Source organism: Poecile atricapillus, chromosome Z (assembly GCF_030490865.1).
Source record: "Poecile atricapillus isolate bPoeAtr1 chromosome Z, bPoeAtr1.hap1, whole genome shotgun sequence".
NCBI classification, from domain to species: Eukaryota; Metazoa; Chordata; class Aves; order Passeriformes; family Paridae; genus Poecile; species Poecile atricapillus.
This window is the reverse complement of record NC_081289.1, coordinates 28913839-28927367: the sequence shown is the minus strand read 5'-3', so window position 1 is coordinate 28927367 and position 13529 is coordinate 28913839. Positions and strand designations below refer to the sequence as shown.

The 13529-nt window shown below is 42.1% G+C and overlaps 1 protein-coding gene across 2 annotated transcripts; it reads left to right on the top strand.

Moving 5' to 3' along the window:
• Positions 1-526: 526 nt before the first annotated feature.
• On the top strand, positions 527-9845 carry LOC131573360 (probable ATP-dependent RNA helicase DDX47). Of its 2 annotated transcripts, XM_058827254.1 has the most exons (13): positions 527-657; positions 1238-1331; positions 2811-2999; positions 3671-3742; positions 4222-4340; positions 4833-4904; positions 5024-5140; positions 5288-5434; positions 5744-5881; positions 7277-7347; positions 7875-8004; positions 8099-8222; positions 8427-9844. In XM_058827254.1, exons 1-12 carry the CDS (start codon positions 574-576, stop codon positions 8216-8218), a joined length of 1353 nt encoding a protein of 450 aa, XP_058683237.1. In that variant the 5' UTR covers positions 527-573; the 3' UTR covers positions 8219-8222; positions 8427-9844. The 2 variants fall into 2 exon arrangements, with proteins under 2 accessions (XP_058683237.1, XP_058683236.1); XM_058827253.1 differs by having other exon boundaries at positions 8099-9845.
• The last annotated feature ends 3684 nt before the right edge of the window (positions 9846-13529 follow it).

Below are 13529 nucleotides of genomic sequence, written 5' to 3'. Positions count from 1 at the left end.
ACGCCCAGACAGCTTTCCCAGAGAAAGCGAAGTCTGCTCAGAAATACAGCCATGAGTTTCATTTTGGAGCCAGCTCTGCCGTCCTTTTGAAGCCTGAACATCTAACCCTAACATTTCGTATGTTAGCCTTCTTTTCCCTAAAACAAAGGAACCTCACCTAACTGCAGGGTTGCCCTTCTGCAACCAGCACCAAGACTAGAGAACAGAGATGTTACGTCCAGACCAGATGGAAACCAATGACACAGAAACTTCCATCGTGGTGATATTTTGATGCTGCACTCCCTGGATGGTCATTAAATGCACACCCATTTTCACCTCTTATCCAGCTCTTGCACGTCTGAGTCACAACAGCAGCAATCAAGCGAGCTGGGAGAGTGTTTGCGTTTATTCTCAGCCTGTACTCTCTCATTTAATGATATGAGTTGCCACAGTTCCATTTATTTTGTATTTCCCTGCCCGAAATCCCACCCGCTCCGCTCGGCTCTCTCCCCGGAACTACAAATCCCGTCGCGCCCCGAGGAGGACTACAGCTCCCAGAGTGCTCTGCGCTGCACCGGCAGGAGACGGGCCAAGATGGCGGCAGGAGAGGAGGAAGGGTCGGCGGCGGAGCCGGAGCAGGAGCCGGCGGCGGAGGAGTCGCGGAGCTTCAAGGACTTGGTGAGGCTGGGCTAGAGCCGATTCTGTTTCCGGTGCTCTCTGCCCTGTCCCGAGGAGCATGAGGATGAGGCCGGGGGAGCTCCCGGTCGGCCCCGTGTCCCTGCGGGGCAGACACGTGTGGCGCTGGGCGGGCAGCGGTGCCGGGCCCGGGCAGGAGCTGCGGGCGCTCGGCCGCTGTCCCGCTGGGGTCGGCTTTGCTGCTCCCATCGCCGCTATCTTCAAGTTGTCTTAACTTGACATGTTGGTTTTGGTTTTGTATGGTCATGGGTCACCCCTGAGGTGAAAGATAGCTGTGTGTAAGGAGGGAAGTTCTTTGTGTAAACTAGCGTCAAACCGACCATATTCTTCCTGTGATAGTCATCTCTAACAGACTTTGAACAAATCCTATGAAGATACTGATGGAACTGGGGATCACTCTGAGCAGCCTGTCCTTTCGGAGAGTTGCCCTGGGGGCCTGCTGGGGTTTGTCTCTGCTAGAGACAAGTTGGCTCTGTTTCAGCATGCATTTAATTTAACTCTGATTTAATTTAGGTCTTTTTGGTGATGACTGTTTCCCTTTTTTCTTGTCACTAATGTCCAGGGAGTGACAGATGTCCTGTGTGAAGCTTGTGACCAGTTGGGATGGAAGGTGCCAACGAAGATCCAGATTGAGGCTATTCCAGTGGCTCTCCAAGGTGAGCAGTGTAATTCTTTGATCCTGAACTTGCGACTGCTCCAGGAGCTCTATGTGAACAAATTTTGCTGAGTGAGAAGGATCAGCGTGTGCCAGCTTCTTCGTTGTTGAGGATATCTGTCTAGAAGTAGTTTTCATATTCATTCTGTTTCCTTCCCAGGTGGAGCTTGGAATACTAGTTTATCCTATAACAGTGCCTGCAGTCACAAACTTTCACATGGGTATATTGTTCCTCTAGTGTTCTCTCTGTTGTGTAGTTCTGACACTCCATGTTAAATAGAATTCTTATTAATCATTTGAATTACTAGTCCACATTGATAATTTTGTTCCTGAAATACTCAGGGATACACAGGAAGATTCCAATAGGTTTTGGACTGTGCTGCTTCTGATAGAGACCGACATAGTGTGTGTGTGTGTGTGTGTGTGTGTGTGTGTGACTGAAAGTGAAGATGCCTTGACTGATTCTGTAGTGTATATAACTTGTTTTGCTGTGAGCAGGCAACTCTTTGAAATTAGATTTCTGAAGAGAGTAATAAATAAACCACAGTGACTTTCTATAAGCATTCTGGAATTACAAAAAATAAATTACTGAATTCAGCAGACATTTCTGCCTAGAGAAATTTATTTTTAAAAAGAAAAAAAAAACCAAAACACTCTCAGGGAGGAAAGGAGCGACATAGTGACAGAATGGGAACAAACTTCAGTATCTGCTCTCTCCTAGCATTTAACTTTTGTCAGATTCTTTTACTACACATATAAGATTTTCTTGGAAGAGTGAAAAAACAAGCACAAAGACTGCATTCCTGAGAAATTGTTTCCAGTGTAAAGTCTGTTGATAGCATCTTCTTGATTGTATGAGCTTAGGAGGTCATAATGAATTCTATTGATGAATTCCACCCGGTTGTCTGCAGTGTTTTGGGGAAAAAGACTTTCTGTCCTACCCTTCCTACTGCAAACTGGTTTAGATTACTCTCTTGATCAGTGGGACAATTGTGGCTTGTGAAATGTGAGTTTGGTAGTGCTGTTGTCCTGTAGTTTGTGTGACGGAAGTTTCAAACACTGCAGTTTGTTTCCTCCTAAGCCAGAAAACAGACAACATTTGAACTAGAATAGTGAGATGGAGTTATTAAGCTGTAAACTGATGTCAGATTTGAGACATAATAAAGTAAAATTTATTTTGAACCTAAGGTTTGTATGAAACCCTGTACGATATCAGAAATGTAACTAGAAAATTGACTCCTGAGACTGTAATCATTGTACAAATCAAACCACAGTCTAAAAATGCTTCAGAGAGATTCTGAAATTCTTTGGTTTGGTCCTTTGTTTTGTTTTGTTGGTTTTTTTTTTTTTTTTCCTTCTGTGTGTCTGCCTTTTTTTCTGTCCTTAGGGAATTCTTGTGTTTTGTTGCACAGTGCTTTAAAGTCTTCTTTCCCTGTTCTGGATGTGTAACAGTTTTTTGCCCCCTTGTTCCTTCTCGCAGGCAGAGACGTCATTGGACTGGCAGAAACTGGCTCTGGAAAAACAGGAGCCTTTGCTTTGCCAATTCTTCAAGCACTGCTGGAAACACCTCAGCGATTATTTGCTCTTGTCCTCACACCAACAAGGGAGCTGGCCTTTCAAATCTCAGAGCAGTTTGAAGCTCTTGGATCTTCCATCGGTGTTCAAACTAGTAAGTAGCTTTTATGGTATTGAACCAGTTTTTCTGAAAGCATTTGTCAGCTGGAGATTTTAAAGGTAAAAACAGAGGATTTGTATGAGGGGTTGAACAAAATGTGAGGAAAGCTTATGCTGCTTTCCTGGCAGAGATCTGGTATAAGGTTTGAGAAAAAAAAGACTGTATGGTGTTTCCTCTTGGAGTGGTCTACTGCTCTTCTGCATTCTGTGTCTAAATAGGTAAAGGTGGAAGTAGAAGAGAATGTTCTCAGTTGTGGGTTTGTGTCCAGTGAAATTGCTTAGACCTAGCTCCCTGCTATGGTGTGATGTAGTTTAATCTTCCTTTCAGACTGTCTCTATTGACTCTTTAGATAATCTCATAAAAAAAGCTTTGTGGGTATTTTTAGAATTCCTAGATTTTTGCAGCCGAGTCGAACTGCAAGGAATAGACTCTACCTGTAGCTCTTGAGCTGTGAAAATAAAATACTTGTGGCCAGTAAGGAATTAATTGTATGGCTTAAGAAGCCTAGGAAGGTCAGATATACTAAAATAAAGTAAATTCTCATAAAAATAAGTAGCTTTTCATTTGTACAGAATCACTGTGGGTGGTGGGCAGTAGGAGTGAACACTACAGTGCCAGTGCTGGTGCTGCACTGAGGGATTCACTGCACTCTGTTTGTCCTGCAGCGGTTATTGTGGGTGGAATTGATGCGATGTCGCAATCTCTGGCCTTAGCCAAGAAACCACATGTTATCATTGGTAAGTGGATGTGCTGGGGATGGGGAGTATGAGTGTTACCAAACTGCAGCTAACCAAAGAGAGGAGAGTACATTTTCATTTGTTTTTTATCCCAAGCTGTGAGTACTGGCTTGGTAATGTTTCTAAAGTATCCGCCAGTAACTTTGGTGCTACAAACTCATTCTAAAGCCTTCCTGCTAGACCTAGAGTGCTTTGGGCTTGTTTTTTCATTCTCCTCAAGTATTTAAAATGCTGGTCTCATCTTTCACAGTACAACTTGTCTACAGTCTTCTTTTTAGGACATTCTTCAAAGAGTCTTACTCCATTAGTCTTATTTCAAAACATTCTCTGAAGATACCTTATGAAAAAGTTATTCCCATAAAGCAATCTTTACTTTTCTTGGGCAAAGAATCCCATTTCTGGGATGGACAGCTCTCTTACCTGTTTGGATCTTTTCCTCTGCTTTCATTCTGAATTTGCTCTCATGATGCTGTTGCTAGCAACCCCTGGCCGTCTAGTTGATCATCTGGAGAACACAAAGGGCTTCAACTTACGAGCTCTGAAGTTCCTAGTGATGGATGAGGCTGACCGGATTCTTAACATGGATTTCGAGACAGAGGTAGGAATCTGCTAAAAGACAAGTTTGGAACACCAGATGAGTCCCATTAAAATCACTTCATATGGTCACATAATAAACACTGAGCTGTTCTATAGAAATTAATAGTAAATTGTAACTAAGATCTAATAATTATACAAAAGTCTGTGGTGGGATTAGAACAGAGCAGAGTGCTGCAGAGCATTGCCAAGACAGTAGGAGGCACTTTGTCTGTGGAGATCCTGATGTAAAATGTAGGTAGTGTAGAAAACAATCACGCACACATTCCTGCTGAAACATTGCCTGATATTTGCACTGCTGGACTTTTGGAGTTCACGCTTCCTAATTGTCAACAAGATATCAACCTACACCTTCCCTTTAGAAGAGAAAAAATTTGTTCCTACTCTATGTTTACACATGCCTTACTTTTCATGTGGATGATCTTTATATTTGTGGAAGGCTTGTGTCTTGCTTGCTTGTAGTATTTAGTATTTCCATATCCTTATTTTTTCACAGGTGGATAAGATATTAAAAGTGATTCCTCGAGACAGGAAGACATTCTTGTTTTCTGCCACCATGACCAAGAAGGTGGGAGCAGACTAATTTGTTTTAGTTCTCCTTCCATCAGGCTATCTTCTTGACTAGACTGTATTAATGTAATTTTCTGGTAAGATTTTTGTCCAACTAAATTTCATTGATCTTACCAGGTTCAAAAACTCCAGCGTGCTGCTCTGAAGAATCCTGTTAAATGTGCTGTTTCTTCCAAGTATCAGACAGTTGAAAAACTGCAACAGTACTACATTTTCATCCCCTCCAAATTCAAGGTAATGGCACTTCTGTTTCTTCACTCTTACTGCCTTTTCTTGTTCCCACACCTGTCCAATATCTTGTCATTTTCTGAGTCCTAGACTTAATGTTGCACATGTGATTATCTCTGGGGTTTTTTGAATTCTCTCTCTGTTTCTTGACAGGACAGCTACCTGGTTTATATCTTGAATGAACTGGCTGGTAACTCTTTCATGATATTCTGCAGTACATGTAACAATACTCAGAGGACTGCTCTACTGCTCCGCAACCTGGGCTTCACTGCCATTCCCCTCCATGGGCAGATGAGTCAGGTATGGGCATGACCCCACAGAATAGAGCAGGCAGTGGGCCTGAGGCTTGGGAAATGGGCTGCACCATACTGAGTCACTCCTGCCTTGCAGGAGGAGTATTTAACAGCTAGTGGACTGGACTGATCCATATAAATTTAACTAATGTGAATGCTGCCCCTGATCCTGTAATATTTAAAAAAGAAATTAGAGAAGTGAATTTTTTGAGTTGTTTCTCCCTCAGTTCTTTTGTGATGGTATTTTAACAAGAGCATTTTAACAAGAAACTAGAATGAGTGTTATTCTCGCATTCCCTTTTTGTCCTTTTTCCAGAATAAACGTTTGGGCTCTCTAAACAAGTTTAAGGCAAAGGCACGTTCTATTCTGCTGGCCACTGATGTTGCAAGCAGAGGTCTGGACATCCCACATGTGGATGTGGTGATAAACTTCGATATTCCTACACACTCTAAGGTAAGCCTGTCTGAGTGCCACTGAGAGCACAGATAGACAAAGAAGGTAGACAAAGGAACAGAGACATCTTTTCTCTGTTCTGCTGACTGAAGCCAAATTCATGATTCTGCACATTGAAAGGTGTAGTTCAGCCTCCTCTATTCAGTTGGTACCTCTGTTTGTATGGTCTCATGGCCTGGGTTGTAGAAGTGATCCTGTAAGTGAAGAGGGGAAGTGAGGAATGCTCTGTGTCTTTGCATTTCTGCTCAGACTGTATGTTTTGCCATTAAAGGGCTCTGAAAACAGTTTTAACATATTACTAGTTTCATGTAATCATCTCTGCCTGTGATTCAGGTCTGCCTTCATATTTTAAACTGTGTTTAAAAAAAAAGAAAAAAAATTAAATTCTCTCAGTATGACATTCAACAAACATTTGGTTAAATAAGGTGTCCTTAATATGTTTCACCTTCATGTCACAAAAGTACAGCAAAAGGAAAAGAAAGTAAGTTACCAACTCTCTGTTTTACAGAAAGTATGGTATGATCTGAGGGATGTGGCTGTTTCTTAGCTTAGTTCCAGAAAGCATACCATTAATGTGAACTTCAGGAATTGCTATTGCTGCTTACAGTGATTAAAGATACTGTGTCTTGCAAACAGAAGAGAGTGTGGCAGGTCTTTTGAAGACACTCATTTTGTAAAATCACAAAAGTAAGAAAAAAGAAAAAAAAAGGTTGGGGCAGCAGCTTGAATGGTGTTATTATGGTCTTTGTGCTTTTCTCTCTCATCTAACCCATAGAATAGATCCTTTCTTAGAATCCTTGCTCTGCAAATCCAGTATGGAGAAGGGACTATTTTAATTTCGACAAGTAGTATAAAACTTGGAAAACAGCCTAGAACCATACTGACCAAAGATGCTTGATAGATCAGACTCTTCTGAATAATTCTCAGTCACCTTCTCTTTCACTGTGCTTACCAGGTTTAATTCTACCTGTCAGAGTTTCTCTGGAAGATGCACTATGCAGAGCACTAGATCCCAAGACTGAAAATGCAGTCATGGGGTCACTGTAAATATTAGCTTTCCAATGAAGTGAAAGTGAGTATTAGCTTTCCAAGAAAGTGAGAGTGAAGACTTGGCAAAACTCATCTATTGCAACTTTTGTTCTGCAGTCTGGAATAATTTGAGTTTGTCTTCTTGTTTAGAAAGAGAAGAATTCTATTGTTAAAACCAAAGTTAGGCCTCCACTTACACCTCTTCTCAAAATCTGATGTTGCACACCCTCCTGAGCATTTAATCCTGGCAGTTCTTGACATTCTCTTGTTCTTTGCTAAAGAGAAAATATATAGGCTGATCTGCCCTAAGATCTGTTCTGTGTTTGGTGAACATAAGTTGTTGCTTATCAAGAAAATTCTTTCCAGGATTACATTCATCGAGTTGGGAGAACAGCTCGAGCTGGGAGATCTGGCAAATCTATCACCTTTGTCACACAGTAAGTGATAATATTTAACAGACTTACTCTTTCCAGCTGTGTTTCACAGCAGAAAATATCTGACCTTATCCTGGCTGAGACTAAAATACTGCTTTTCATTTTGAAGTTCCAGTTGGTTTTATTTAGTTAAAGGGGAGAGAATTCAAATCCCAGGGTGGGGAGGGAGGAAATAGATAAATTCTAGAAGCAGGCATTCATTGAGCAGAACTGTTTTAACTGGACCATACAATATATTTATATATTTTTAAAATATATAATGCAAGTTCAGTAACTGTGGAGGTGTTTCATAAACACTGAATTGTTTGTCTAAAAAGAAAGTCTTTGCCAAATACTTCGGAACAGATGAGCTGAATAAATCAGAGAAGCCATGCCAAACAGAATCATTTGGATGCAGCTGAGCTGCTTGTGAGACCATCAGCACAAACTAACAGTATCTGTGGGCTGGAGATAAGGGGTAAAGTCTGAGTGGTGGCAGCTGAGGCCCTCTCAGGAGGGCTGATTCAAGCTGGTGTCTTGTCTTTCCTCAGGTATGATGTAGAGCTGTTCCAGCGCATTGAACACCTGATTGGCAAGAAGCTGCCAGCATTCCCCATGCAAGAGGAAGAAGTTATGATGCTGACAGAGCGTGTGGCTGAGGCCCAGAGGTTTGCTCGAATGGTGGGTGCTGGCTTTTTTGACCATGTCCTCGCTGTTGTAGTCTGATTTTCTTCAGGTGCCTGGACTCTGGGTCAATCTGTTGATTGCTTTGCAGGAGCTGCGGGAGCAGGGAGAGAAGAAGCGATCTAGGAATGATGATGATGACACAGAAGAGGCTATTGGTGTCAGGAATAAGGTGGCAGGAGGGAAAAAGAAGAAAAGGAAAGCCTTCTAGTTTGGTATTTGAACAGACTTTTTTAATTTTTCTTTTTATGGCTATCTGAGCTATCAAAAACAGTCTACTAAGCCGCCTCCAGTGGATTTTTTTTCAGAACTACATATGAAATTTGGCAGTCCCTGAGGAAAAAAACTACTTTTCTTCTTCACCATCTACAGACTGAGCTTGGCCCATGTTGGTACCATGATACCAGTTTTCCTTTCAGGAACACACCATCAGAGACCATCACCTCTGGACCTGGAAGCAGCTGTGGTCTGGCCCTGTTCGTTCACTACGAAGCGCAGTGTGAGTGCAGCTTTTGCTCTGCTGCAGCCTGTCCCACTGTCCAATCTCACTGAGCATGTCTGGAGTCAGATCTGTCAGAAGAAAGAGAGGAAAAAATTAAAAAGAAGTGACTGAATTTTCACAGCACAGCTATGATGCCCTTGCCTTGGTGAAGGGATGTGTTACATTGAGAACTCAAAATATATTTTACTTAATGTTAAAGCTACCTGGTTTTCTTTATCTTGTTACTGACCTGTTCTGTTCATTTTGTGTATCAGCTCTGCCAGAAGGTTTTCTAGCAATCCTAGCAATTCAGATGTGACATCAATACCTTAGATTTGTCAGCTGAAGAGCGGTCCAACACAGAGAGAACGAGTTTCAGCAGGATGAAACTATTCACTGCTTGGAATTCGATCCAATATCTGTTGATGATTGACACCATCAAGGATAGGTCTGGGTTTTGGGTGGGGTTTTTGTGGCCGATTCTCGTAGTAGTTACATGTGAACACAAGAGGGGGCTATTTACGTGGCAAAGCAACTGACAAGCTGGGAGGTGCAGAAAAACAGGTGTCTTGGAAAGCTCTTTGTTTCCCTAGGCAGGGAACTTTGTTACTCTTAGGCAGAGTTCCATGCCGGATAAGTAGACTTTTGCAAGAATGAGATAAATTTACTTCATATAAAACCAGAAGGTTATTGCTGGTACTCATTGACAATAAAAATTTTCACACAGGATGTTCCTGCTTGTAGGCAGAGAAGAGTGAGAAGCTTCTGCATATGTAAATTTATTGAGAACATGAAAATTTAATGCCCAGTAGATCCATTCATGAACTGGATTTTATGCTACAGAAAAAACAATGTTCAGAATAGTCCTTTTGAGATCTAAATGGAAAATAGAAACTATTGCAGTAGTCAAGATGAGCACAATGGTTATTTCACACTGTCAGCATAAATCTAGTATCAACATGCATGCTAGTCAAAATGCTTTTACACTTTTGTTAGAGGCAGCACATTTTGCAAGGAAATGCCAGAAAACCTAGGTCTGTTTTTTCATGATGAACTGAGCTGGTCTTTGGAGCAAAATAAGTGCCAGTGTTCTCACTCCTTATTTATGTTGTAGCAGTTTAATTAAATCTCCCAAGTATCTTCAAGTCTGATATCTCTAAAATGGTCTTAAGTCAGTGGCAGATGGTAAGTGTACACATCCTGGGTATGTTCACTGCTAAGAGCACTTGTGTAAAGTAGAAAGTGTTTATCTTCTCTGGGTCCTAACACAGAGGGGCAAGAGTGAAAGCCCATAAATGAGAACATGTTAATTCTACGAGGCCCTTTGCTAGCAAACCACACAGGTAAGAGGAAACAGCCCTAGAATGCACCAGAGAGAGAACAAAACGAGTGATAATATGGGTGGAGAGGCAAATGCTTGTTCCCCATGGAGCAAAGGAACACTCCCAACTGTCCTGCTGTGTGCTTGAACAAAATTACTTATTCTTTGCAGGCAGAATTGGGTTGGTTCCAGTATCAGCAAAGGAAGCTTAAATTTCTCTGAGGGTACTGGATCCCTGGAAAACCTCTGGAGTGTTATTCCCAGCTATGTAATGGATGAGGTACAGAATCAGTCCTGAACCAATCTTGTAAAGTGATGTGAAGGGCACTTTGACTGCTGGAGGAGGTAGGGCAGAGTCATTCCTTTCAGAAGTAGGGAGGCTTGCTTTAATAGGTTGTTGGAGTCTGTAGCATCTCTGTGTCCTTCCTATGTGGAAGCCTGCAACACCAGAGGGGATGTTTTGTCCTTTGATGGAATCAAAGATTATCCCTCTTTTGCAGTAGTGAGGATACTGGTGGAGAAAAATAGAGCTGCTCCTTGAGCCTCTTTGAGAGGAGTGACTAGACAGCTGGCCACCTCCCTTGATTTGGAATGACAAGCTGTAGAAGCATTTGGCATTAGAAAAGCAAAGGTCTCACCACACCCACATTCTCACTGGTGCCTCACCTGCCACAGGTATGTGCATTCAGTTTCAACTAAAAATATCTCAACAGGTTGGAGGGGCAGGAAATAGTTTTTTATTGTGGCTACTCCTGAGGGGCTGGGTCAGTGGGTGTTTGTATAACTGAAGTGGAATAGGGAGTGTCTAGAGATGTATCTGGGCAAAACAGAATTTGCAGCCAGCCTAAAACAAAATCTCTAGCTGATCTAATGAAACACGAGGGGGAAAGAATGAAGTGAGACCTGTCTCTCTCTGAATAAATGTTCAGAAAAGACCAGCACTGGTATGTGTGTGGCTGCATACTTTCACGCAACTGCTGCCAGTGTGTTTGTTCAGTCAGGAGGGCTTTTGAGGGGCAGTTCTGAAGCACACCCTTGCACACACTTTCACACAGCAGGGAGCTGAGTGGAGGATTAACCTTAGCTGATGTAAGGTAGGATTGAGCTAACACAGTTTGTCATAGTTTTATGGTTGAAACTCAGGTGAAGTTTCAACGAAAGCTGTGTTCTCAAAAAATGTTTAGTGGGGATGTTTGCAGTTTGAAACAATTACACACTTCCAAAGCCCATAATGAGAAGGTGATTATTTATATATTTGTAATACATATTTTAAATTATGTTTTATGGTTTTGATTTTTAGTACTGCGTAGGTGAGTACTTGGGGCAGTAACAAATAGAGATAGAGTGTCTCATTCAGATGTTCTAGAGCTAACAGAAGTGGGTCAACCCTTATGAGGGGAGAAGTAAAATTAAACACGGATGTCAGTGCCGATAACTAACTTCAAGACAAGTGACAATAGGTGCAAAATAGTAGCAGTCCCTGCAGCCACCCCATGGTCCAGTACAGAAGCTGCACTGAACTGAAAAGGATTTGGCCATGTCAGTCCCCCAGTGTCATGCACCTCCTGCCCAGGGGCTGCAAGGAAAGGCATGGGCCAGAAAGCACAGCTGGGTACCAAAGTGGGCAATCCAGGGCCATTTTCTCTGGCAGCAGCCTGAGCCTAAATCTTCTAAAAGTAACGAGGCACACACAAACTGGTTCAAGGACCTACAGCCCACCTGTCCCCCTGCCCCCAGGAAGGTAGAGATAACTAAAGAGGGAGAGCTGAATCCCATGACTTTCTAGCAACGCCACTAATTTGTGCTAAGAGCCTCCATTTAGGAGGAATTCTCAGAAGTAATTAGCAATCAGGAATGCCTTAGTTTACAAATCAGGACTGAAGTTAGTAAAAATTCACAGTTTAACCAAGCACAGAAGGAAAATATCCAACATACTTTAAAGCTCCTAAACATGCCTAAGAAGGAATGGAATTCATTGCATGACCTGTGAAAGGCATTTACCAACCACTCTGGTGTTGTATAAATGTGAATTTGTGGTTTGCCTGCAATGACATGTAAGGAGCTTCTGTAAACACTCAAGTGAGCAATTAATTATTGTAAATGTTGCAAAGTAAATGCTGTAAAAATCCAGCTTTGGTGCCAGATGCAATTCATGTAGTCATCCTGAATTCTTACTCCTCTTTCTTAGGTACTTAGTAGATTTTTTTTGGGGGGGGAGGAACCCCAACAATTGTAAACACGGAGAATCAGAATATGAGTTTCTGACAGAATGCCAAGATTTGGAGTTAACTCCTGAACTTTAAAAAAAAAAAGGTTAAAAGATACTTTCTTAGTTTTCAGATGGCTTTTTCTCAAGGTCTGACTAGGAAAGCTCCTTTTGAATAACAACATTTAAAAGGGAGAACTAAGGAAGTTTTGTTCCTCTGGCACCTAAGAAATGGAAATGGTCACTTGATCTCTGGCCCAAGGATGAATACAGTCATGCCTCCAGTGCTGTATCTCTTCCTGAGCACCTTTCAAATACAGAAAGTTAGGATGATGACAATAACACTTTCTCTCTGCTTCCAAAGCCCCCCTGGGGCACCGGTGTTTGTCTTCCTGAGCATGGTAATCGAATATCTGTCATGTCTCATGGTAGGATGTGTGTTGGGCTGTGCCAAGGTCATGCCTACTTGTGCAATAGAAGACAGTGGCACTGTGCAGTTTTTAGATGTTGATATTGTAGGTCCTCAGGGAGGGGTGGATGCCTTTGGAGCATGTTCAACACTTTTTCAGGAAAGCACCTACAAGCCTGAAGCTGTGTTTCCTAGAGGTTAACACAGGGTAATTTTACATGCCCAAAGGGCAGAGAACTTTTTACCTTTGCCTTCTCTTCAGGAGGATACTCAGCATTGCAGAAATGTACATGCTGGTCTGTTGCCTCTCTCTACAATAAAGTTAGAGACAGGACTTGTGCAAAAAACTTATGCCTTCCATTGGGCTTGGTGCTTGTAAAGGTTCCTGAGGCAAGGGAAATGTAATGTGGGCTTCCTGTGCAAAAAGTAGGAAAAGATTTTTCTCATGTCTTGCAGACACCATTGCTTCTGTCTATCACTTCCTCCTCCTTTTTTGATATTTTCAAGAAAGGTGGGTTTTTTGGCATGTATTCCCATTTGGACTGAAGTTCCCCCTTAATCCTGCTCCAGTTTTCACTCACAAACATGCCTCTGTGTAAAGGAAAGCAAATAGCCAGACCTGCTCTGCAGGTTATCTGTGTGATATAGATGGAGGACTGCATGATAAGGGTGAACTGCTTTGGTTATGCAGGCTTCCAGAAAGAAAAGGACTCCTTTGTGTGGTTTTCACTGTACATTTGCTTCATCCCATGAATAAGGCTAAAGCATGAAATTTATTTCCTTTGATGTAGGAGAAAGTCTTTTGCACAATAAGAGTTGGAGTCACAACAGTACCTCCTTTCCTGCAGTAGCAATGTAAGGATCCACAGAATAAGCCTGGGAGAGAACGCATGGAGGCTCATTTGGTTTTCTTGAAAGCAACAGAAATTAAGGTATCCCAGAGTCATGCATGTAATTGCACATACTTGGTCTTCTGTCTTAACTGTAGCTCAGTTGAAGGGAATTTATAACAAGAAATACCCAGCCTGATCTGTCCTTGATGGCTTCTGTGCTTCATCAGCAGGGGAGTAATACTTCTTATCCTTCAATATGCATTCAGAATGAT